Source organism: Nelusetta ayraudi, unplaced genomic scaffold (genome assembly GCF_046127955.1).
Source record: "Nelusetta ayraudi isolate G7.1 ecotype Tasmania unplaced genomic scaffold, CSIRO-AGI_Nayr_v1 ptg000042l, whole genome shotgun sequence".
NCBI classification, from domain to species: domain Eukaryota; kingdom Metazoa; phylum Chordata; class Actinopteri; order Tetraodontiformes; family Monacanthidae; genus Nelusetta; species Nelusetta ayraudi.
In genome coordinates this window covers 3,529,593-3,556,206 of record NW_027466092.1, presented here as the reverse complement: position 1 = coordinate 3,556,206, position 26,614 = coordinate 3,529,593, and the positions used below count along the sequence as shown (strand labels likewise).

General features: G+C 45.4%; 1 protein-coding gene across 3 annotated transcripts in view; it reads left to right on the top strand.

Moving 5' to 3' along the window:
* The window catches only part of dnah9 (dynein, axonemal, heavy chain 9), a 156,519-nt gene that overhangs the window by 52,910 nt on the left and 76,995 nt on the right, over nucleotides 1–26,614 (top strand). For all 3 annotated transcript variants that reach the window (XM_076033699.1, XM_076033698.1, XM_076033700.1), the window contains exons 35-47: nucleotides 4,403–4,560; nucleotides 5,054–5,192; nucleotides 6,984–7,271; nucleotides 11,940–12,150; nucleotides 12,240–12,367; nucleotides 12,701–12,809; nucleotides 14,540–14,687; nucleotides 15,079–15,253; nucleotides 16,194–16,367; nucleotides 16,995–17,202; nucleotides 17,848–18,013; nucleotides 18,799–18,901; nucleotides 21,692–21,931. In XM_076033699.1, coding sequence (XP_075889814.1) covers nucleotides 4,403–4,560; nucleotides 5,054–5,192; nucleotides 6,984–7,271; nucleotides 11,940–12,150; nucleotides 12,240–12,367; nucleotides 12,701–12,809; nucleotides 14,540–14,687; nucleotides 15,079–15,253; nucleotides 16,194–16,367; nucleotides 16,995–17,202; nucleotides 17,848–18,013; nucleotides 18,799–18,901; nucleotides 21,692–21,931 — 2,247 coding nt within the window. The remainder of the gene's footprint in view (nucleotides 1–4,402; nucleotides 4,561–5,053; nucleotides 5,193–6,983; nucleotides 7,272–11,939; nucleotides 12,151–12,239; nucleotides 12,368–12,700; nucleotides 12,810–14,539; nucleotides 14,688–15,078; nucleotides 15,254–16,193; nucleotides 16,368–16,994; nucleotides 17,203–17,847; nucleotides 18,014–18,798; nucleotides 18,902–21,691; nucleotides 21,932–26,614) is intronic.

Here is a 26,614-nt window from a genome sequence, read left to right as displayed (position 1 = left end):
GTTGTCCTGAATCATGCACTGCCGTTGTCACTGACTGGAAATGAAGTCAGCCACCGCCTCCTCTCTTATTCTACCAATTTTTCAAATGGGTGGAAAGCAAATGGGCCCATAAGCAATGAAAACAGCTATGGATGTTGCATTGGACTTTGAAAGAAAAACAGATGTTACCCGAATACAAACAGATATGAAAATCTATAAATGTTTATTTATTTATTTTAAAAGGCAAGTCTTCTTTTACTTTTTATATAAAAAGTTTCTAACGCTGTATTGCAGATGGTAACATCAGAGACTACAATTTATCACACATGAACGAAACAATAACACCGAAATGTTAATGTCTCTTTAAACATATGCTGACGTAGCGTGCTAGCTACCTTCTGGAGGCTAACATTAGCGAGAGAGCTAAACTCTGTGTTTGAGCGTGTCTGTTGTTCAATTCTGGCCCCATTTTTTATTTTATTTTTTGTTTCTTTGTTTCTTTTAGCTTAGAGCACACTGCATTTTATCATACTTCGCAGTGTGAGCGCGCTCGGCGAGGGGTGATGTCCCAAAGCGAGCCAAAACACAACCCATTCCCCGGCCACAGCTTGTTCACCTTCTTGCCATCTGGCGAGGCAGAAAGTATCTGCTGCCGTACCACCAGCCAGTGGAGCAGCTCCTCTTCCTCGGGCCGTGCAGTCTCCTATTCAGCCGCCACAAATAATTCATATATTTCCGTGTGTGAATCCAACTAGAAAGGCCCACAAGTTGCTTTTCATGAACTCTGAATTGAGCCGGATGGATGTATGAAGAGACCTTGAACCGTAAGAAAAATGTGGAGCGTTCCTCCAGACAGCTAGTATATCTCTGCTGGTACATGTACAATCAGCAGAGTGGAGCACTTGTTTCCTTTTCTTTCTTTCTTTTTTTTTTTTTAAATGAATGTCATGTATTTACGGCTTGCTGCACAGATCGCACGCTAACTCGGGTTTACGTTTCGTCTTAGGGAATTTGTTTCATTACTCCACTGCAACCTGAGACGTAAGCGCTCTCCGGATGAACTAAATCACTTTGACAAGCGCTCCTTCATTCCCCGTCCGCACCAAGTGCACCAAGCGAAACGCAAAGGTAAAAGAAAAAAAAAGACAGAGGGAACCTTCCGTATTTTTTATTTATTTATTTTTTTTACGCGCTCTGATGTTTGCTGTGGGCGCTGCAGCCCCTCTTGCTTCAGCGACTCTTTTGGAGAGACCAGTCATATTGCGCAGGATTCAGCTGATGCTAGCTTTTCTGCTATCTCGCATTATGTTCCCCCGGATCCGTCGGTGCCTCTCTCTGTGTCCCGGGGTCCCCGCGGTGCATTCAAATCCTGCGTGCTGTTGCTCCGGACGCTATTTCCATGCGCTCGCAATACTGTCACCGCCGCCACATCTACACAGTTGTAAAGATGTTGATTGTGATCGTGATGATCACGGAGATCCTAGCAGAATCGCTCCTCCTTCTTCTTCTTCTTCTTCTTCGTGCACCTCCAGAGTTAACAATGACTTCCCCGCCCTTCCCTCTACCTGCCTTTAAGAAACAATGAAAGCACGGCCGCCTCTTTTCCATACAGCGTCGAAGGCTGCGGCACTTTGGGGAATTTGAAAGTGCTGAAAAGTATGAACAAGGTGCAGGCGCACTGAATAATAAATCACCGTGGCTTTTTTTTTTTTCTTTTTACGCGGGGAAGCAGACCTTGAATATAGAGGGGCATCAAAACTGCTTTGGTGACAGCTGGCAGCTGAGCTCCAGCACTAAGTCCGCTTCGTTTTGCTTCCAGCATCGCGCCGTCCCTCCGCCGTGCAGCACGCACGCTCCCAATCCGTCCGCTTGGAGAGGAAGCGGGCAGCTAGCCTAGCCACGCCGCCGGTCGGTTCTACGAATGCAGGTTTTGGGGTCTGTGGGGGGGGGGGGGGGGGAGCTCCACCTGTGCTAAACGGGGCGGAGACAAACAGAAGGCTGCCAGCAGACACAACGACATGGAGATGAATTGGTGAAGTTCTGCCTCTGTTACCGCCAGCGAAATTGTGAAGAATAACTCGAGCAAGTCACAGCAGCGAAATGTTGTCGTGGTTTTCTACAGTAGTGTAGGGGTTTATGATTATTATGATTTTATTATTTTTATTTTTATTTTTTTTTAAAGTATAGTTGACTCAAATTTGTGATTTTCCTCATTTACTCCGTCGGTGGAGTCTCAACATGTCTGTTTTATACCCCGCATTACTATTCCTGGCTTTTATAGAAGCAGCGTTGCCAACTTAGTGACTTTGTCGCTATATTTAGCGAGTATTCAGACACCTCCAGCGACTTTTTCTCTTTCAATAAAGCGACTAGCAGCAAATCAAGCAACCCTTTCTCATGCTCAAGGAGGCTTTTGCCGACTTGATGTAAAACCATCTTTCTTCATACCTGCTCTCCGATTTTCTTTTTCTTATTTTCTAATTTAGATGTTAATGCACACTGGTTTTGCGTTTCAAATATTTTGTTTAAAATCTATATTTTCTTCTCATTTACTGTGGTCATGGTTGCTCAAATGGTATTTTTGCTTGTCACTTGTTGTAGGCGTGATGACATCATTTAGCGATTTTTAGCGACTCTTAGGACATCCAATGGTGACTTCTCCTGATGGGGAGTTGGCAACACTGCAAAGAGAGGACTCCATATAAAGCACACCGTGGCCATGCACACACGTGGAAAAAAAAAAAAACAAGGCCAAACAAGACATTACATCCCCACACTGCCTGTTTGATTTCATTCAGAGAGGAGAGTCTGAATGTTTACAACCTCCGAGCCAGTGCCTTCAAGCCAGCTGCTCTGTTCATGTGAGCTCGACATGTCAGTATGGAGAGGTAGTTTTCATGGTATTGAAATGTGAAATACTTGCTTTTCGAGACAAACTAGATTGAAGCGGCTTTAGTGTTGCAGTTTCTGAAGAAACAAGACAAGCTTGATTAGTCCAGCTAACAACTCTATTTGGTGATTATCTCTACTTTAAATACAGATGAGCTGGTGGGAATAGACGAGCACACAACACAAATAGGCTGTGTCACAGTGCACGGCATTATGGGAACCCACAAATCATTGTGATCATTTAATTTCAGTGTTCATGTGACCAGGATAATCTCATGTCTCATTTACAAACAATTCAATCAGATTGACCAAAAAGTAACCATGCAAGTGCACCTATTGACTTGAATCTCCAGTACAACACTGAGTAAACTATCCCTTTTTATTAGAAGGGTAAGTAGGGTGAGGATGAAATTAAAAAAAAAAAAAAAAATGCAAGTCAAGAAAGCAAAACTGAAAGAAGAAGGAGGGGGAAAATCCAATTACTGGCAAAACGGCTGCTGCTCACTGAAATTAGTGACACATGAGCAGCTGAAATGATGTGGAATTGGTAAAATATCACAGAGTTGAAATTCATTCTGACAGATGCAAAAAAAAAAAAAACTGCTTTGAAGACAACAAACTAACAACTTCAAACCCTGACAGACTTTTCATACACTGGTCGCTTCCTCTCGAGTTGCAAACAGCAAATCCCTCCTGGATCACACCTTTCAGAGTGGTGTCTGTGCTCAAATCTTACTTTTATTTTTTTATTTTTTTGAAAAAGAAAAGAAAAAGTGTTTTATTTCCCTTGGCCCTCCCTGCAGGGTGGCGGCGAGGTGTTCGGCTGTCGTTCCACATGAAAAAAGAGCCCTGATGATGCCGTTGCTCCCCGGCTCTCGCACTGATGCGGATGCGCTGTTTTGTTTTCCGGAATGTTCTGCTCCCCTCTCCCAGTTGTGTTGTGTTAGCATAGCTGCCTGAGCGGCGGCTGGCTACTCATCCATGAAGAGATATTCCTCCTCTTCCCAGCTGCCGAGTCGCCGTGCTCTTTTACCGCATGCATGTTAAATTTATAAAGCCTCTTATGGCCCCGCCACTCCGAGTCTTTGGGCCGAAACACACGTTGGCTCAAGCTAACACACACACACACACACACATACCCGCACTCGCACACACTAAAGTTACCTCATTTGATCATAATGTAGACAAACAAAGCCTTGAATATTCATCCATGACGTGAGCTCATATCATCGATGCATTTGTGTCCCCTTGAAAATAAAAGGTGCAGGACCCATATCAAGGCTGCCAGGCTGCTGCAAATTATGAGGTTAATGACCTGCTACTTGGTTGAAATTAAACTTTGCATTCCAGTTGTTCACTTCAGTGAATGTGCAACGACAAGTATTCATTTTTTCTGTGTTGTGTTGCCCACAGCAAATGAGAGGCTTTCTTATCATTTTTAAACCAAATTAATTTCTGCTAGTGTCACGTTGCTGCTAATTGGCACATTTTCTGTTTACCTTTTTTTTTTTTTTTTGTCCTGACTTAACAAAAGGTCAAAAGCATCCAGGACGCCATCAGGGACAAGAAGCAGAGGTTCAACTTCATGGGAGAGGACGTGAGTCTTTGCCCAACCGTCGGCATCTTCATCACGATGAACCCCGGCTACGCTGGCAGGACTGAGCTACCAGAGAACCTCAAGGCTCTGTTCAGGTGGGCCTCGCCCTTGCTTTCACCCACCTGCTGTCATTTAGTTCAAGTTTATCGACTCGCTCCAAATTGGTTCTGCGTTTTACGAGTACAAAGCACGTACATTATTATGTACGTGACCATGCAATCCCCATAAGGTAAAATGTGCTGGCTTTAGCGACATCTGGTGGTAAGGTTGTGGATCACAACAAACTGAACCCCGCCTCATTCCCTCAGAGTCCTGAACATTTCATGTTTCATGCATTGTTTGTGGTAAATGTCAATAGAGAACCTTTGCAATGCAACTTAAAAACGCACTGGTAGCAGGTGATATCAAATGACTACTGGAATGGCAACAGAAATGCCAGGGTATTGCTAGTGGGCTATTTGCGGGCGAAGGTAGATTGAAACCCTTGGAAAATACGGCGAATTTGTGTGATTTTAATTTTTTTTTTTTTTGACAGGTTGTATCTCGGAACAGATGAACAGAAATGTTTTTTTTTCTCCTCCCCCACAGGCCGTGCGCCATGGTGGTACCAGACTTCGAGCTGATCTGTGAAATCATGCTGGTGGCCGAGGGCTTCATAGACGCACGGGTGCTGGCGAGGAAGTTTATCACACTTTACACGTTGTGCAAGGAGCTGCTGTCCAAACAGGTACAAGCTGCCACATCTTGACAAAGCCATATTGAGTCGCACTTCAAAGCCGCACGACTGACAACATGCTTTTTTTCTGTTGACTTGAGGCTTTTTTGGGGAATAAGTGACACTGAGGTACCACACGAGAGCTGATTTCACCGACTGGGTGAAGCCTTTTTTTTTGCATGCATGCATGCATGAATATGAATAAGACGCTGCAGGGAGTTTGGATGTTATTCCGTCGCAAATTTTCTTTAATCCTTTTTTTAGTCCACTTTTACACAGAACTCCATTATTTTAATTATTAAAGAGGAAATAAGGCCAGTCAGTCTCGGCACTGACTAATAGTTACAGAGGCAACTCCTCCACTTTAGGAAGTAATATAATGAGCCCTCACCTCTGAAAGGATTTCTCCCCGACCAGAGAGCCATTCTGCTGTCTTTTTTAATTTTTTTTAAAGCAGCTGCTTCTTCTGTAATTTCTTCAAATTCCGCCTTCTTTAGACGTCTTTGCTGCCTTTCCTCCCTTTTTAGACTGAACTGGAGCGATAATGAAGAGGCTGTTCACCAGGGCTTTCCCTGCTAATCAGTGGCAGCAGCAGTTCAAAGAGCCACCGCCTTCGTGTAAACAAGAGGTCCATAATTGCCGATGTCACTGTATTAGCCGGTGGTCCTTCGCTGATCTTCCTCCAACCACAGCCAAGAGTGTGTTTAAGAGCGTGTGTGCTATGGGAGGTGAAAATGGTGCTCTCTAAAATTGGTGCCCTCAAGTGTTTGGACGTAAAAGCACCGATTGTTAATGATTCTAGCTATAGATGGATGCATTTCTTGTTTTGACTACTTTTACTGCAGTGCCCAATACATTTTGCCTCAAGTGTGAAGTTCACCAGTTCTGATATAAACGTCAGAGAGGAAACAGCAGAAATCATTGCGATATCTGGTCTACTAAAGCCAAACGTTGCGCCGTTTAAGGATCGTTCAGATATTTGAGTCCGCATCGTTTCCAATAAAAACTCTTTTCCTTGTCTTTTTTACAAATTGTATCCCTGCCCGTCGCTGAGATTTCAACTCTGAGATCTCACACATCAATCCTTCCACCCTGTAACAGAAAGCGTTTTCAGTCCAGTCATAAAATTGCTGCAGTTTCCATGACTATTAGTCTTCTTTTTCGTTGTAACAAAAACCAGGGAGCAAGTGCTGCAAACTGCTCTTAGAGCACCAGAAGAAGGGAAAGCACAGGACAGTTTGAGTCTTGCAAAAAATTCTTGGAGGAATGTCGCAGTGGTGGCCGCTCTGTGAGCAGTGGATGTCAATATCACGTGGAAAGAGCATGAAAGGCCAATGCGGGCTGTTTGTGGTGGGCAAATTGTCTGTTTTACTCCCACTGTCATCTGCAGGGTTGATGTGCAGCCACTGTGGCCCCTTATAAAACCAGCAGCAAACATCTGGCTGTTGCTAGCTGGCTAATCTAGCAATAATGAATCTGATGATTCTGCTTGTTCGTGATATACATAATGCGCCTTCCAAGTCTCGCCTCCCTTTTCCAAATACTTTCTGTGGGCTCGTGACCAACTAGATGTGTGTACAAAGGATTCAGAAAAAGGTTCCATCTGGTGCGCCAGCTTCCTCAAATAATACAAGAAACTCCCGTATATAGAGTTGTGGAATTCAGTGGGTCTTTTATATTAGTCAGCGGGGGATATTTCCTTGTGTCTCGAGAGCGATGGCTCGCACCGCCGAATTGAAGTTTCGTCTGATGAATTCTGCCGAGCTCATTGATGTTCGGTCCCTGCTTCTGTTTCCACCGCAGGACCACTACGACTGGGGCCTCCGAGCAATCAAGTCGGTCTTGGTGGTGGCCGGCTCCCTGAAGAGGGGAGATCCCAGCCGAGAGGAGGATCAAGTGCTGATGCGAGCTCTGAGAGACTTCAACATCCCCAAGATCGTGACGGACGACATGCCCGTCTTCATGGGGCTGATCGGGGACCTGTTCCCCGCTCTGGACGTCCCCAGGAAGAGAGACCCCGAGTTCGAGAAGCACGTCAAGGAATCCATCCTGGATCTCAAGCTGCAGGCGGAGGACAATTTTGTGCTGAAGGTATATAGTATAAGGCGGTCGTACCAGCATAGTGTCCTGACCAGTTTGCTTGACGCGCGGTTCATCGCCTTCAGCTTTAAAGAATGGAGGAAAAAAAAAATGGCATGACCGTTACTAAGTCATGGTTGAAGCAAAATGCAATCACAAGTTATCTGGCCAAAGTCCCGCAATGGGGGGTTTCATCTTCAACAATTTAGACAGATATTACAGTTGTAGCACTTTCATTTAGATTTATCTTCGTTCCCTCCAAAAGCTATTTACCTCACGTCATAAAGCTCCGGTGGGAAATACACATTAGTGTCAGGCGAGTTTGCAACCGCGGGATGAATCGGCCAAATATTGCGGAGAAAGCGGCGGCTGCCCTGCGTGGTGAGTTCAGGTGCCCGAGTTTCTGACCTAAATTCTACACATTATGTTACGCAGAGATAAAACACACACACACACACACACATGCGCACGTACACATACAATAGACGGTATAAATGTCAGAGACGGATGAACGCAGGACCAGGGGAAATAAGTGCAATCTGCCTCGGGTCAAATAGACACGGGAACCACATAATAACAGTCGGTCAATGGAGGGGCCGCCGCCGCGCCGCGCCACTTAACCCTGACACTGTGAGAGACAGCCAGAAAAATAAACAGAGAGAGCTGGGAAGGCTGGGAGGGCGAAGCCACGGAGAGGCGAAGGCGCTCGCTCGCTCGGGCGGTCGATGGCGACCACACCGCGTATGAACTTTTGCTGTCTTTGTCTGCCGCGCGGCCCAAAGCTTTTGATTTGTGACAAAAAGTCGGGGGGCGGGGGCAGGGTGGCACGGCGAGGCCGCATACCTTTAGCATTAGCATGTGCAGGAGGTTAGCGCTCCCCCACATCAAAGCCATATTCAGCGGGGTCCTTTGAGAGCCCGAGTGAGCCTGCCCTGCGGCTGTATGAATGGTGAGCAGGAGCTACCAGGGGTCCGGTCGATGGCATTGATTGAGCTCGCCATCTGTATGTTGGAGTGGAAGCCGGGAGGAGATTTCTCTCCTTCTCTCTCCATCTCTCTCCTTCTCTCTCCCTCTCTCCATCTCTCTCCCTCTCTCTCCCTCTCTCTCCTTCTCTCTCCATCTCTCTCCCTCTCTCCATCTCTCTCCTTCTCTCTCCTTCTCTCTCCCTCTCTCCATCTCTCTCCTTCTCTCTCCCTCTCTCTCCCTCTCTCTCCTTCTCTCTCCTTCTCTCTCCCTCTCTCTCCCTCTCTCTCCTCTCTCCCTCTCTCCATCTCTCTCCCTCTCTCTCCTTCTCTCTCCTTCTCTCTCCCTCTCTCTCCTTCTCTCTCCCTCTCTCTCCCTCTCTCTCCTTCTCTCTCCCTCTCTCTCTATCTCTCTCCTTCTCTCTCCATCTCTCTCCCTCTCTCTCCCTCTCTCTCCTTCTCTCCCCTTCTCTCTCCTTCTCTCCCCTTCTCTCTCCTTCTCTCTCCCTCTCTCTCCTTCTCTCTCTCTCTCTCTTTCTCTCTCCCTCTCTCTCCCTCTCTCTCTCTCCTTCTTTCTCCCACTCTCTCCTTCTCTCTCCCTCTCTCTCCTTCTCTCTCCTCTCTCCCTCTCTCTCCTTCTCTCTCCTCTCTCCCTCTCTCTCCTTAACGCTCACTCTCTCTCCTTCTCTCTCCTTCTCTCCCTCTCTCTCTCTCCTTCTCTCTCCTTCTCTCTCCCTCTCTCTCCCTCTCTCTCCTTCTCTCCCTCTCTCTCTCTCCTTCTCTCTCCTTCTCTCTCCTTCTCTCCCTCTCTCTCTCTCCCTCTCTCTCCTTCTCTCTCCTTCTCTCTCCTCTCTCCCTCTCTCTCCTTCTCTCTCCTCTCTCCCTCTCTCTCCTTCTCTCTCCCTCTCTCCTTTTCTCTCCTTCTCTCCATCTCTCCCCTTCTCTCTCCTCTCACTTACACTCGTACAAAAGCGCTCAGCCACCTCGCATGGCTGCATTTTTTCCCCTCTTTTTTTTCCTTTTTAGAAAATGAAGAAAATCCTTTAGAAAGGTCAAGTTCGAGTGTATTCGTCTGGCTTTGCGGGGGCCATTCTGAACAGGAAATACCGACGCCAACGTCGCCTCGGATTGAGAAAGTGTCACAGTAGTTGTAACACTTATATTATAGCAGTTCAAGCGTTCTTGAGGTTATACATAAAAGGCTTCCTCAGAATAGGTTGGATAAAGGTTTTATCTGGGTTGAACTGAAGACAGGATAGTAGAAATTTACACCAGTATGTGGTATTTAGGTCAATTTTAATTGTTACTGTAAAGAGAGTAGTAGTATTATTCGAATGGCCAAAGCCATTCGGAAGAAAATACAGAGCAAACTGCTAGCATACTTTCATAATATTCCTCTCCATTATTGATTTTATTTTCTTTTTCTTCAGCTAATTTGGGCTCGTGTAGCCTTACAGCAGCTGTTTGAGTGTCAGAGTTGTTTACATTTACTGTTTCGTAACGCAGGATGGGCCTTTATGTCCTTCTATAGCCCAGGGGATCCAAAATATCCCTGGTACTGATGCTGCCATCTTGTTCAGTATTGACCTGCAGTATTGAGTTTCCGAGCATTTACACGACCATCGTCACGGGTTGGCGGTCGGCTTTCAATAATGACATTTCATCCTGGTTTTGCAGCAGTGCAGGCTAATTAACAACACAACTAAGCCAAACATAACATAAAACCTTGAACAACAGCAGCGTGATAAAAACACTAAAGAATGTAATGTACAGCCTATAATGCAGCCACATTATTGACAGGGAAGCTTTGACATGATTCATCTTTGAGTCAAATTAATATGCAAAGTTGTTGTCCCCCCCCCCCCCCCCCCCACACACACACACACACACCTTTTTGACCATTGCACTAGACAAGGCATGTCACATTAGCTCCAGGACTTATTTCCCTCATGTCAGTCAATTGCGAAGGGATTATTCTCTGGAGAAATGAATAAACTAAGCTGAGTAAATAAGAATGTAATAAAAATGTCAAACAGACCCTCGGCTTTAATGAAGACTGATGTAAAAAGTCATATTGAAGCCCAAGTCTGGATGTGGCGGCTGTCCAAACAAGGGGATTGTTCGTCTCAGGCACCCTGACTGCTGAGTTCACTCCAGATTCTCTTACTTCTTTCATGCAGAATTGATACGGAGAGTTTGTTTATATCAATCAAGCAGCAAGAGATCAATCAATCAATGAGACGGTTGTTTGATTGGCCATCTGCTCCTTCAGACCACACTGTCACATGTTTCCCTCTGCCTTCTTTCTTGAACGACAGCGTGCTCGGTGATGAAAATAGCACGTTGTTTTTTTCTTGAAAAAAAGCTTAATTTCCTTTTTTCCTTCTTCTTTGTCTTACTGTTACCATCAAGAAAAAGAGCAATGTCAATCATTTGTAATATAAAAATACACACTGAAAGGCCCAGTGTTACGGATATTGGGAGAGTCTTGTGGTAAGAAAGCGTCTTCATATAAACAAACATATAAAACAAACAAATTCACACAGACACCATTATCACATATAGTGTTTGCGCAAGTGGCTATGCTGTCACATTAATTATGGCCATGAAACGATTAGCTGCAATCACTCTGGGAAATCAGATGATCTGTTCTACAGAAGGCGGGCTTCCTCTGCGTCACTGCAAACATTTGTCTCCCATCAGCACATTCCAGCTGGGGAATGTTGCTCCGACGTTAATTCCTGATTTCTGATGTCCCAGTTGATCTCACATCATTCCTTTAACAGCTGTGGTGTCACGCTAAAATGATCAAACGGCCAGCAGATCCACGTTCTTGGCTACTGCGATGGCAACGTGGCCTGAAGGTGCTCTTTAAATAGACATATGCAATAATGGTAAATGACAAGTTTAACAAAATATATTGTATTCTAAAGCTTTAGACGTTTTATAACTTAGAACAAAAATATGTATCTATCTATTCCATGTAGTGCCAGTAGATGCCAGTACATGTGACACACTGGTCCTTTAAATTAAAAAGTAAGCAGAACAGTTTCTTGAGCTTCCTTTTCAAATATCTCCTGTAGGAATTTAAATTTCTGTTACATCATCATCAACACAGTTCTATGCCCATTGGTCCCTTAAAATCCTCACACTTCTTGAGGATTTTGAACTCCACACTTTTGTTCTCCAGTGCAGGAAAGCAGGACAGTCGCGTGCCAGCAATTGGCTTTTTATAAAGTAATCTAAATGATGGATGGACAGATCGATGGGTTGATAGATAAATAGATTGGCGTGCACCTCCAGTGTGCAAATACACAATAATGAAAGTCTGTCCTCCCTGCAGAACACTGCTGTCACTTATTATGGAGTGTAAACAGTGCACTAAGCTGCTGGGCTGCGTGCACTGCATCACTCAGCGCTGTCAGCCCGCATCATTCCACTGTATATTCCCCATAAAGCACAACATTAAGGGCGAGATGATGTGGACTGGGCTCCGCGGTGGTAGTGGCCCATGAAATACAACATTATCCACACTGCCACATTGCTGCTGTAAAATTCCTATTGTTTACTCCGTGTGTCCCCGTGTCATTGTTGCCCTTCATGGCATGGAGACAGAGTGCAAATGAAATGCGTGTGTGTGTGTGTGTGTGTGTGTGTTTGTGTGTGTGTGTGTGTGTGTGTGTGTGTGTGTGTGTGTGTGTGTGTGTGTGTGTGCTAGGTGGTGCAGCTGGAGGAGCTGCTGGCTGTACGTCACTCCGTGTTCGTGATCGGGAACGCAGGCACCGGAAAGAGTCAAGTGATGAGGTCACTCCATCGCACCTACCAGAACATGAAGCGCAGGCCAGTCTGGGCGGACCTCAACCCGAAGGCGGTGACCAATGACGAGCTCTTCGGCATCATCAACCCCGCCACCAGGGAGTGGAGAGACGGTGATTACTGCGCTCACGTCAGCGCCGTCTGATTGGCGCAGAGTGAGCGTTTCACGGCCTCCGTCTAATATCTGAACTCTTCCCCGCAGGCCTCTTCTCCAACATTATGCGTGAACTGGCTAATATCAGCCACAATGGACCCAAGTGGATCGTTTTGGACGGTGACATCGACCCGATGTGGATCGAGTCACTCAACACAGTCATGGATGACAACAAGGTGTGAATGAAATAAAAGCGTGTTTTTTTTATTTGTTTTTTTTTGCTTTCATTATTCAGTGTCACAGTGACTAAGGAGACAATTTTTATTTTGTTGTTCGCCGACTCAGTATTCAGACCTGAATAGTGGCGTGCGTGCTTGACTCATCTCTGGCATTAGAGAGTAGTAAACTATTTGTGCTCTGTGGATGAGAGCGGAAGTGACAGCGTGTGCCTGTGATGCTGAGAAAATGCAAAAGAGCTGAGGGAAGCAGGTGACATAACGCGGAGCCCCAGGTGCAAGGAAAGAGTGGAGGTGCACCGCTTGAACACGCCGCTGCTTCCCTTCCCCAAGGTGCTGACGCTGGCCAGCAACGAGAGGATACCCCTGAACCCCACCATGAGGCTGGTGTTCGAGATCAGCCACCTCCGCACCGCCACCCCTGCCACCGTCTCCAGAGCAGGTAGTCCTGGCTTCCCGTCTTTGTCTCGTCCCTGTCAGACGTGTCAAAAGTAGTCACATTCAGTACTTAAGTAAAAGTGTGGATACCTGGGTGAAAACCATACTCTGGTGAAAGTAAAAAGTACTGATTCAACTCCTTTACGCTAGTAAAAGTAAAGTACAGTTTCTTAAATGTACTTTTTCAAATGAATCAATACATTTGCTGATCATTTTGCAGAGATGAAAAGGTTGTGACAGAATAATCTGGGTCAAACTGACCAGGGTTCTAGCGTGACCATTATTTGATGACCATTTTTAAAAGCTTAGCTACTCTCAAGACCATAGTATCGCTGAAATGGCTCCACTTCAGCAAAAAACTAAAACATAAAACAAATTCAATAATATGTGAAAAATAATGAGTGTAAAAATAAAAAGTTATCAATAAAAGAAATACTCATGCAAAGTACAAATACATGAAAAATCTTGAAAAAGTGCAGTAACAAAGTATTTCTACTTCATTACTTCCCACATGTGGCCCCTGTCACTTTTTGGTGACAGGGGCCAGTGATTTTTAGACCAGTGATAGTAGCTGACTAATAAATACTCTAATATAAAAAGAGTAGAGTACTATCCGTTGAGTTGCGTGACCCCAAAGTGGGGCAAACAATCTTCTACCAATTAGAATGTTGATCATGTGAGAGCAAGGTGACCAATTCATCAACTAATGAGGGAGTACGAAAAGTTTCAATTCACATTGTACAAAGCCACAGTACTGTATCCTAGCACTATGGATTGTCAATGCCCCAATTAAAAGGCTTGCTGAGAACTATAATAGTGAACTTTGTAAATGTCAGTACTGTCATCACAAGATGTGACTCGGTGAAGATAATAATGGACAGCATGCTGCCTATGAGTGCCACCATCCTGGGCTGGGGACATGATTTGAGGCTGGAGTGTAGAATGTGGTGACTGGGGATTTCGGCTCAGGTAACAAATCCCCTGCTCATGACTCATGTCGAGGCTCACGTCCCGTTTTATGATACTCCTGACACACGATAGACTCACAGCTGTGATCAGGGACGGATACATTTTATGGTCAGTACCGCAGCCATCACCCGTCACAGAAATGTTCTGGGGATGTTTTATGTTCAGGAGGCTGCAGATTTGGGTGTGTGAAATGCAGCTGTCAGAAGCTGCTTACACTGAATACACTGATTATGATAAGGATCAGCTGACAAATAAAATGCCCCAGTTGAAGTCTATCTATCTATCTATTTAGCCATCTATCTATCTATCTATCTATCTATCTATCTTATAATATAATATAATAACAATATAATATACTAAATTTAAATTAAATTAAATATCGACTTGATTTAATTTTTTCTTAAAATGCAATCTTACTTTAAATTTTGCAATGTTTTGTTAACATTGTCATCTTATGTGTGGTAAAATGTCCGATTGTACCCAAGTGTGTGAAATTTGTTCCCTGATGTTGGACCCACCCCCTGATAGAGTTGTGTGCAGTGGTGCCAAACTGGGGGATCATTTGGCAAGCTCACCTCACTAAGTCCCCACCCTGAATGCTGAGTGCCATTTGTATCATTTCTATGGCACCTTGTCACCAACTTTTTCCAAAGGTGACGAATAAAGTCAACAGGGCAAGTCAGAAAAATATAACCCTGGGCATTTTTGAATTCTCCAGTCACTCCTGCGGACACCTGTTAGTGCTTTCGACATGTTCCTCTGCAGGGATCCTGTACATCAACCCGGCAGACCTCGGCTGGAACCCACCGGTGGCCAGCTGGATCGACAGGAGAGAGGTCCAGTCGGAGAAAGCCAACCTGACCATATTGTTTGACAAGTACCTCCCGTCTTGTCTGGACACGCTCAGAACCAGGTAATGACTGCAGCCTCCACTGCAGACACTCCCTGCTACTTCCAAACGACTGCCAAATCCAGCTTGACGCAAGAAGTTCCGGCGCGCCGCAGTGCGGGGAGGGCGGCAGTGGGCCGAGTCAACCGGGGACTGATTCAGAGGAACTGGACGCCATCCTGCATCCTGTTGTATTGGAGCACTCGCCTCCTCCAACACCTCCAACACTATTACTGCTGCTGCTGCAGCAGTCAAGAAAAACTGGAAGCAGAGGAGGAATAAAAGACACATAGATGCTGCTAGATAGATCCGTTGGCTTAAAGTTCTGGTGTTTTCGCTCTTTCTTCTTTTTTTTGGCTTAGCTGTAAATAAATGTGGGATGTTGATGCAGCACCTCACCTTTCCACATCCTCAGGTTTAAGAAGATCATTCCCATCCCAGAGCAGAGTATGGTGCAGATGTTGTGCTACTTGCTGGAGTGCCTGCTGACTCCAGAAAACACCCCGCCGGACTCTGCCAAGGAACTTTATGAGCTCTATTTTGTCTTCACTGCGGTCTGGGCCTTCGGGGGAGCCATGTTCCAAGACCAGGTACTGCGACGGCCGCCGGGCGCCACAGACGTCCACTGAGTGCTTGTATAAAGGGAGACAGAAGAATGGGGCAGGTCCGATACGGCCGATTCATTTCCCCAAGACGGCTTCTGTCTTTTTTTTTTTTTCCTCACAACTCTTTCGTCAACCTCACTCTGGGTATTCCACGCTTCTATTCAAGTGCTGATGGCTCTTATGCAACTCAACTGTGCCTCTATTTATGAAAAGTAATTTAAAAGTTATTTCCAGCTGAAGAAATTGCCAGGTCCCCCCCAACACCCCCCCCCCCCCCACTGCCTTTCTTGAAAGAGGCAGCGAACGCCATCTGATAATGAAGTGGACTCAACGACACATAGTCTGGCTGAATTTAAATCAGCGGGAGAGCCGCGGCGAGCAGTTGCTAAGCAATTCAGTTAGCGGTGTACAGTAAGTGAGTCCATCTCGGTTATGGGATGGGAGCTTCCTCTCCCTTTGGTACCCACCCATCCCCACACCCACCCCGCCGCCATCCCCCTGCCCCAACCCCTCCGACTTTATTTTCCCATCACAGATGCATTTAAATGCTAAGTGGTTTTATTGACTGGAGAGTTGGTAGTGAATAAAAAAGACAGGTACCAAGGCGCAGGGGGCCAGGAGGGAGGCGAGGACGTGCCAGCCAGCAGGTGATGAGACTGCTTCACCGTCTGACTCCGACAGATGGATATATGGGCCTGCCACCTCTTATTTTCTCCCTTTCACCTGCTGTGGCTTATCTCTGTGCTGTCCACTGTCTGTTGTCTGCTGTGCTTCTTCTTCTTTTTTTTTTTTTTATCACACCGGTGTAAATCAACTGTACAGATCCATGGCCACTGTACAGCAGGAGCCACCAGGAAGTCGTTTTGCCTTATTGACCGGCCCACCCCCTGTGTGTCTCTGTGTTGTTCTCTCTGCGCGAGGCTAGCTGGTGGACTACAGAGTGGAGTTCAGCAAGTGGTGGGTGACTGAGTTCAAAACCATTAAGTTCCCCTCCCACGGCACGGTGTTCGATTACTACATTGACCACGAGAGCAAGAAGTTCGAACCCTGGTCCAAGATGGTGCCCAAGTTTGAAATGGATGCAGATACACCGCTGCAGGTACAACTCAACTCAATGAGCGGGAGGATGGTGAACACGCTGACACGATCTTTAGTGATAACACACGTGCATTTTTATTTGTCAATATTTCAACACGGTTTCAAATCGTATTTATATTGGACAGTAGAAATGTACACAAACAAAATCTAAAGTTAGAGTGAGGGATAATCACAACTCTTCTGGACCGGTGATTCGTCAGTCAGTCAGTAACCTAGAAACTGAAAATGAAAATGAGCAAATAATTCTCAACCAAAATAAATGCACAGATTCAGGTTAAAATCCATATATTACAAACTGGAATGAAAATAAATCACATGACTTGCACAAAAGGTCTGTATGTATGACAGAAAAAAAAAAAAATCTATGTGATATTTTGGATCTGATCACACTTGATTTGAGTTACAATATGGCTCATTGTTGATCAATGATGATCATCTTTCATTTAAGAAGAGATTTTACTCTCAGAATTTTTTTTAGGCCTTTTCCAGCCATGTTTCATTTTCATTTATCAGAATCAGTCATCACACAATTAACAAAAGACCTTCCATCGGCGTTTTATTGACTGACAGAAAAAAAATATCTTCAGATTTCACACATATGCAAATCCCCCGACCCCCCGACTTGCAGGCTTGTCTGGTCCACACCACCGAGACCATTCGGGTCCGTTACTTCATGGATCGCCTTCTGGAGCATCGTCGGCCCGTCATGCTTGTGGGCAGCGCCGGGACGGGGAAGTCTGTCCTAGTTGGAGACAAACTGGGATCACTGGATTCAGAGAAATACATGATTAAAAACGTGCCCTTCAACTATTACACCACATCCGCTATGCTCCAAGGTAGGAACTGCCTGCAGCAAGCAACTCTTTTACATCTAGAATACCTCTCAATGAGCTGCGTGCTGTGTTCACGTCATTCGTAACACTCTTTCTGTTTAAAATTCATAGGCGTCTGTTCAGTGGGCTGTGTGCAGTGTTCAGGGTCTCAGGTTGTTAGTTTTTAAGGATGAAAATAAAATGACCTTTACAGAACCAGCGGCCATGATTAGATTAGACTAGATTAGATTAGATCAGATTCACTTTATTTTCATTGCACGTCACACGTACAAGGCAATAGAAACTTAAGACATCTACAATAGAAAGTGATGTCAAAGCAACACATCCATGCAACAAACATCAGCAAACAGACGCGGCTCATCGTTAACGTTACCCTAGCCTGCGAAAATGCCGATCCACTGGACTCCAGTAAAAATAAGAGGATCTGAAAGTAGTGATCCTGTTGGACTTTGAAAGGCAGATCTGTATAGAATTTCTCACTTGGCCAGCACTTGAGGAATTTTTAAAGCTCCAAGTGGTCAATCCTGCCCCCCAAGGGTAGTACAGATTTATACCCTTCTCTCCTGAAAAGCATTAAAACCTTCTCAATGTTTTTGTTTTTGTTTTTTGCTTGCCTGCACTCTGCTCCTTGGCTCGTCTCCCACGCAGCTGTGCTGGAAAAACCCCTGGAGAAGAAAGCCGGCCGCAACTACGGCCCCCCGGGCAGCAGGAGGCTCATTTACTTCATAGACGACATGAACATGCCTGAGGTGGACGCGTACGGCACGGTGCAGCCACACACGCTCATACGCCAACACATGGACTACAAGCACTGGTGAGCTTGTCATTAACACGCCGGCTTTGCGTGTGAGCCGCAGAACCGCTCCCCCGCTGTAATTGGTAAAAATGATGGCCAGTTTGGGGGGAGTTTTTCCATGTATTAACATAGAAAGAGGATAATTCAGATAATAGAGTGCCAGCAGCTGATAGGTGTAATACTCTATTAATTCAAAAAAGCAGCTCTTCTGGTGGGGCGGAGAAAAAAAAAAAAAAAAAAAAAAAAGTCTTCTTTTTTGGTTGCCAGGCGAATCGCTGCCTCCGTATCAATACGCTGCAGTTTTTTTTTTTTTTTTTTTTTTTTAAAGAAGTGTCGGGAGTCAAAATTTGAGTGCAAGGGTTTGTGTGATTTCCACCTGAAAAGGATTTTGGTTGCCCATCTCCGCGACACAGCGAGGCCTTTTCTGAACACGGTTCCACCGCGTCAGACACAGACGGACTAGCTTAGGCATGGTCAGTCCATTAGAGATATGCTGGGAGGATTTCATGTATGAAATTGAGAGGAAGGAGGAGGAGGATGCCGCTGAGCCACGGCAGCTTAAGTGGGAGTCGAGGCGTCTGTATCAGCTCGAGGGGGTTGGGGAAAGGCGGCAACACCTGTGTGTGTGTGTGTGTGTGTGTGTGTGTGTGTGTGTGTGTGTGTGTGTGTGTGTGTGTGTGTGTGCGTGTGTGTGTGTGTGTGTGCGTGCGTGCGTGCGTGCGTGCGTGCGTGCGTGCGTGTGTGTGTGTCCACGCAGGGCTGCTCAATGGCGATTTCTCTCTGTTTGTGCACGCGTGCTCCAGGTACGACCGTAATAAGCTGCTTTTGAAGGAAATACACAACGTTCAGTACGTGTCCTGCATGAACCCCACAGCTGGCAGCTTCACCATCAACCCACGACTGCAGGTACACACGCACACTTTCTCTCTCTCTCACACACACACATACGCACAGGCATGCAGGACAACGTGCTCCCCCTTGTTATGCAACCCTTTTATCGTGTTTTTCGTCATCTGCTCTCTGTATTTGCCACTGTTTATTAAAGCAGGATCAGGCCTGAGCAATTCCACACACTTTCAGACGTTATGCAATTTATTTTTGTATTTTTATTTATTTATATACATATGACTGGCCACTGGTGCCGCTCCTGTCCTAAAGCTAAATGGCTTTGGAGTGAGATTTTAACAAAAAGTGAACATGCAGGCAGGTCAGAACTCTTTCTCAGGATTCCAAATATTTATGAGGTTGCAGGTGCAATATTTATGAAATGAATTGACATAATTTGAAATAAGTTTTAAACAATATCTTTTTTTTTCTAATACATGACACCAAAGAAGTGTTCACTGACATGAAATTAAGAAACATGCCCTCACTTGTTTACTTTATGTGCCTGGTACTTACAAGTTGGGTCGGAGCGAATATTTTGCCACCATCAGATAATTTAATGAGTTTGTCATTGAGGTTTTGTGTGGGAAGTTGCCCCCCGCGTCACACCGTCCTTCACACTACACAGGTCGACAGTGCGAGCATTGATGTGATGGTCCGAAGGATGCCGCTGCAAGCAGGTGTTCCTGTTGCCGCTGTGTTTGTTTCAAAAGCAGGACTGATGGATGATCTGCCTCCGATAAGATCAACTCATATGAGGCAATTAAAGCTGCTCCTTTGAAAAGGATAAGGCTGAAGTTCATTTACATTTTCCTCTCATGATGAGACGAGATATGATAATCCTTTATTGATTCCCTTGAAGGCTGAGGGTTGCGCTAAGCCTCACTTACAAAATAATGCAGAAAAGCGTGCCACACTTTTTTCTGGAGATGCAATCTCAATATATTTCTGTTATCGTGGGATTTTCTTTTAATATTGGCTCTCTACAGAGACACCGGCGCAGTGTATATTTCCCAGTCCAAACAACATTAAAATTTACATTTTGCATTCTGACTTCTCATCGTTCAGAAGAAATCAAGCAAAGGCACACTGGCCTGTTAAGACTGTCACTGCAGTCTGAAGTCAGTTGACTGTCGAGACTGATGGTCTACGTCTGATGGTCTACGTCTGGTCCAGATAGAGGGTAGGAAGTAAAGGGGAATGATGCCAATGACAGGAGAAGTGTGTATTATGCTACATTAAGTGCTAGGTGCAGGTAATGCAGGAATAATAAACATACACGTACACCTAAGTGTTGGTTAAACATAGGAGTTCAGTCTACTGACCACTGACTACTGGAACCTGCTAATGTTTTGTGTAACCATAACTTGGCCACTCTCACTCTCATAAGAGATTATTGATCTGAATGTGACACTCCTGTTTAAATAAACATTTGAAACAAAGCCTAATCAGAAGTCCTTCCTATAAAACTGGTTATTCGGTTACAAAGGTGGAAACTCCAGCAGAGCAAAGAAGCAAATTCCAGTGTTACAAAGCGAAGCACCAGTTAATCATGGGTCCATGTTACATAAACAAAAGCCAAGGGACAATTTCCCTTTGATAGAGTGCTCCAGCCTTTTCCTTATATCAGTGTCTTGCATCCCCCCCCCCCTTGGTGAACAACAAGCTCACCTACCTACTCATTAAAAAAAAACAAAAACTGGTTGGTTTCCCAGTTGGATCGATTAAGGCATCCATAAACAATGTGCATAATTAAAGGTTGTTTCACTTTCGCTGTTAAAAAACAGTAACTCCACCTAAACTTTCCGCTTCAGGACCAGAGAGGAATGATGCCAGATGCAAACAAGCTACGCAGGCCTTTCCCCGTACGGGGCCTTGGATTGTGTCTGCGCACGGACGTAATGATTACGCGTATCATACAAGGATGCATGCAGTCATCCATCCTCCGTGCACCTTTGGTACCAACTAGCATAGGCTAGCTAATAGTTATGGGCGTGTCCTGAATGTACTTTTCAAAACTGGGAAGTCATTTTGGCTGTGTTCACTGAGTCGGCCCTGCTACCGCTAACTAGCTAATTTCAAAGACCAGATAACATGTCATTATCACATAGTTTCCCACTGTAGCCCGGACCCACTGACAAAATCAATGACTCACGTACACGAGAAAGAGAAAAATCAATGTTTTCTTTTTAAAAAGTGGTTCATCAGTCACTTTTTTCACGACAGATTGGATCCTTTTCCAAGTACAAATCAGGATGAGTCAGTTGGGACTGGAAGTGGGCGGAGCTTGCGTACACATGAGTTCCTGCACACTGACTCAATGACTCAAATGACTCAAAAACTAGATTCTCTTTTGTGATTGACTCAAATAAACTCATATAAACTCATTGGGCAAACTGAGTTGCTCATTGTTGCCAGGTTGTATTTTAAATTGCTTTTTCGGTTAAATAGGCTGTTTTCAAACCCATTCACAGGAAATTCACTGCTCGTCTCACTCATCACTTCACATCTGATCACTTTACCATCGGCCATTTTATTTAAGGCTCCATCAGAAGGCACCAAAGTTACCCGCGCTTGAGGCTCTGTGTGTTTAACACTGGCTGAACTGCAGTTTGGATGCACGCACGACTAAAGTTGGACTAAACTTCGTAAAGAACTTCTTTTTTGTCATCCAAAAAGTATTAGTCCAACCTTCAGAGGGGCTCATGTTTGAATTCAAAGACACACTCCACCAATAGGAGGTTCTTCTCCACTGTCCAGGACGCCTCTCACCTTCAGTCTGGATCAAAATTATCTCCTGTCCTCCTCCAGCGCCACTTCTCCGTCTTCGCCCTGTCGTTTCCCGGCGCCGAGGCCCTGAGCACCATTTACACCTCCATCCTGTCGCAGCACCTGAGTGGCGAGGGCTTCGGCGCCGCCCTCCAGAAGAGTTGCCCCACTCTGGTCCAGTTGGCTCTGGCTCTCCACCAGCGTGTGTCCTCCACCTTCCTCCCCACCGCCGTCAAGTTCCACTACGTCTTCAACCTCCGAGACCTCTCCAACATCTTCCAGGTAAAAAGACGGCAGCTTTAACTTTTTTTTTTTTTTTTGGTTTACCAACGTGGAGTACGCTATTTTTTTTTTTCCTCCAGTATTTTCTGTCTTTACTGCTCCGCTTCCCACGCGGAGAGAACCAGGCGTCTGTCACTAATTTCTCGTCTAAATTATTATTGATTTAAGAGCCGGGCTCTGAGAGCCAGGAATAAGTCTGAAATCTGAAATAAGTGTAACAGAAAATAGAATGGATTTGCACTTCCACGGGTGTTAGTGATGATTTAATGTATTTAAATGAATATAATATCAGAGGGAGAAGGCTGCCGGGGGAGAAGCCTCCGCAGGCATATTTCTGTCAAAATTCTCCACGGCTTCACGGAGGGCAGGCTCCCTCATTTAACACACTCGCTTGTATAATTAATGCTTTAAGCAACTCGACTATAGGAACTCCATTTTTCATAATTCCATGGCTGGCTTTATGGAGGCAGCTGTGACTTTTCTCTTTTTTTTTAAGCGTGCTATGTGCAAAACACAGCGGTGCCAATTTAATTTGGAATTTAACCTTTCAAAGTGCACTAATCTACATTTTTTTTGAATGGAAATGGAAAAAGTTACAATGTGTGTCGAGAAATTTGTCTTATTATTTAAGTTGACTTAAGTGTATGGATTTCTTTTTTGGAGTTTATATGTCTTCCAGAGAAGATCTGGTGATATGCAAGAAAGAAAAATATCTATCTTAACAGTCAAATAAAAATTTTGTTTTAAAGGTTGCATAATATTCCCTTTTTCTAATTGTTATTTTCATCCTTAAATCCTGAGGTGCGGCCTTGCATGATTCCCATACCCAAAACAAACAACAAGCAACCAAAAACCCTCTATCCTCCTCTCATCTCTGTGTGGAAGGAGACAAAAGCAAGGCAATGATGTGTCAGAGAGAAAAGCTCTGAAAAGTGCAGGACGCACTTAAAGTAGGGACTTTTCTCATATCTGTCAAGCTACCTGAGAGGTTAGAAACCCATTTGATTGTCACTAAACATTGGCACAGTGAATTCTGAGTGATGGGACCTTGAATTGAGCTGTGTGGTAATTATCTTTGAAGAAAACATGCGGCGGCTGCACCAGTATGTACCTCAGTTACACAAGAGCCGCAGTATGCAGATGACAAACAAAAACTCTTCCCAACTCTTCTGTTGCCTGGCCATAGGAATATGAACTGTCCAATTAGAGAATAATGTCAATATATTCATACATGTATAACTTGCATTAAACACCTTCACTTTGGCTTTAATGACCATCCTCTCCGTATTATTATATATTGTAATGAGCTGATTTTGCAGGAGGTTGAAGCCCTCTGCACTTGAATCTAAAGGATAATTAGCATCTCCAAGTTGAACCCCCTTGTGACCCCCCCCCCGCCTCCCCCCCTCCGCTCCCTGAAAACTTCTCTAAAAACCTTGATCGCAGACGTCTCACGCAGCCAACACTCTGAGCCTGACATTTAAGAAAACACTCCGCCGGCTCTGTTGAGCTTTTTGTTTACTTCGGGCGACCGCAGGAAAGGCGTCCGAGCTCTCGGCCTGCGTCAGAGTGGGACTCATTTAGCTCCTTTTTGAAGTTTTTCCTTCCCCAACTTTTTCAGCTGCTGGCTCCAGCACCTCGCGAGAGGCGGGGGAGAGGTGAGCAGCCTCGCAGCTCTGCCTCGGCTGTAATTCCCCCACGGTGCCTTTTTTTTTTTTTTTTTTTTCCTTACCCGAAGCGGGAGAAGTGTTCAGCGAGACGGTACAAACGCAGCGTCTAATTCCTGAGCAGCAGACCTGTGAACGGCTGTCACTCAGTGGCTTTTTTTCTTTTGTTTTTTCGGCCCTGACTTTTGAGACGTTCGTCTCCGCCGGAATAATTGGTGGTAGTGGTGGTGGTGGTGGTGGAGGGGAGACTGGGGGTGGGGGGGTGGAGGGGTGGGGGAGCTTATAAATCTGTGATTCACTTTGTTTTGCAAAAAGGAAAAAAAAAAAAAAAGAAAACTTTGGATGTTGGGAGACATTGCCCAAGGCGACCGGCGCCTCATTATGATCAACTCTAATGAGGCAGAAAACTACAGCTCAGAGACTTTTTGGGCTCGACAAGGTGGTTGTGTTCTTTTTTTTTTTCTCTTCTTTTTAACGCGACGAACGTTCAGACAACATCCAAGGTTGCTCGTTGTGTTTTGTCGAACGGGCAGAAGAAAGAGCGTTTGCGGAGAAGTTTGCAGCGTCTAATGGCACTCTGTCCCTCGCCCCTGCCTCTGCCTCTCCTCCCGTTATTTCTTCATAAAGCCTAACTCCATTTGACATCATTCCCCCGTCCCCAGATATTAAATTAGACGTGCGAAAGGGAAGTTCTAGTCACCCTCCCAAAAAAATAAAAACAAAACACAAAACACTCGCGGGGAAGAAGAGGCGAGCGGTATTGGCGTCCGCCCTGGGAGCCTTTGTCAACGTAGAGCTCTGTCGCCCCGGCCCAGCTCGGCTCGGCTCGGCCCGGCCCGGCCCGTCGTCCGCTCTCCACCGTGAGCAGCGGGCATATCAGAGGGCTGAGCTGTCTCCGCCGCGTCAGCCTAAATGAGCTCCTCGAAGCTCAAGAGGGAGGAAGGCTGGAGCAGGAGAGAGGGAGGAGATAGTTTAGTGTGTGTGTGTGTGTGTGTGTGTGTGTGTGTGTGTGTGTGTGTGTGTCCGGACCGAACTGACGGCGCAATATGTCCGTATGATGTTTTTTTGTTTGTTCTTTCTTCTTCTTCCTCGCTGAGAGTCAGCTGGGTGCATTTATTAGCAGGGGAGGAAGAGGAGTTGTTGTGGGCCCTCGGAGCAGCTGTCAGGCTACGAGGACGGGTGGTCCGGCAGACACGCGCTGACATGGAGAGCTCTGCAAATCCTCCTCCCTCCCTCATGAGTTTGGAACAGAGCAATCTTTTAGATCAGGGACACAGAGAGGGAGAGGAGGAGACGCTCTGCCAAAGTCGGCTGGATATTCGAGGAGGAGGAGGAGGAGGAGGAGGAGGAAGAGTGTGTGTTTGTGTGCGAGTGAAAAACAACAAAACAAAGTTCTCCCCTCACTTTGTTAGCAAGCCGCCGCTTCCCTCCGATCGCTCGCTCGCTCGCTTGCTACGACGCGGCCGACTGTTTATGTAGAGCCGCCATATGTTGTTTTGTTCTGCTCAGGCGGCCTTTTTACATAATAAAGCGCGAGCTTGTCGTGATTGACGCCATTAAGCTATGAAATGGAGTAGAAAATGACCAATCTATTAAAAGTTGAGGGATTACATCATTCGCTCGTCTTCAGTGTGGAGTCGCTCTGATCTGATCGCCCCGGCTCCAGTTGATGCACAAAGTGTACGCACGCACACACACACACACACACACACTCGCGCACACACACGCACCGTCTGCACCATTACACAGTGGATTTAGCAGACAATTGTCACGTTCAGCTGGCTCAGATATGAAGAGCAGATCACATCGGGCTGGTTTCACCCCCGGAGATGGTTCTGTTGATTGGAATGAGTTCTGAGGACGCGAACACACAACATCTGTCCGCCTGGGCTGCTGCTGCTTGCTGCTGCTTGCTGCTGCTGCTGCCGCTGCTGCTGCTGCTGCTGCTGCTGCCGCCGCCGCCTCCTGGGCGATGGTGCGCCGAGGGGAACCAGCGGCGCGTTGGCCACCTCTTCGTCCCCCCCCCCCGTCCTCACTCATCCACTGTGGCACCTGCTATTGTGAAGCTCCTCTTTTTTTCTTTTTTTTTTTTGTTGTTGCCGGGGCTGCCTAATGAGCTCTCCAGCAGAGATGGCATCACGTCGCTCGGGCCTCCTCGTTGAAAAAAGGCATTAATCATCTAATGATGAAATGAGGAGGAGAGGAATAAGAGATCAGAAAAGATGAATCTATATTCATCTATTCAGGCTGAATGGCTCCTAAGGAACACTCAGGTTAATATTGCACTTCAAAATCCTCCTCTGGCAGTGGCGTAAAGTTGAGGTTTTATGCAAAAATATCTCCACATCCACATTTGGTGGGTAATAAGTCCCTCATCACATAGAGGAGAACTTGGGTAATTTTGTTGACCTTTTTTGTGGCAATATCAGTACAAATGTATGCATGGTCATAACTTTTTGTTCCATTCATCTTTTTTGTTTTTCCTATATTGGAGAGAGAAAAATAATAATTTTAGTCATCATTTATTAGGCATCACTGCATGAGAGCTTGAAGGCATCACAAGCGGGTGAGTTTTTCCAAGGCAAAGCCACAGATGAAGCAGGTGGAGGAGTGGAAGGGGGTTATCGAACAAATAAACCTTTATTGTTGGAAGAAATTACTTTGATTGGATAATCCGAAAAACAAACTACAAACCATAAAATACTGTACAGTGTACAAATATAAAGTATTACAAATTTGACAAAAATAATAGTAGTAGCAATTGCGATGCATAGTTTCAAGTTGGAAAAGTGATGAAAGCTGAAGCCCTTTTCAGCTTTCAAAATGAACTTTTCATGGAAAGTTAACTCTTGAAATGAACTTTTCATCAGCTAAAAGTTAATTTATGTACATTGTTTTGTGAAGAACAACGTCAGAATTTTGGACCTCATGAAATTGTTATATTTATCTTTTTAAGCCAAAACATATCAATACTTTCCCAGCAGTGTTGCACTGCAGGGCAGCATGCATAACCAGT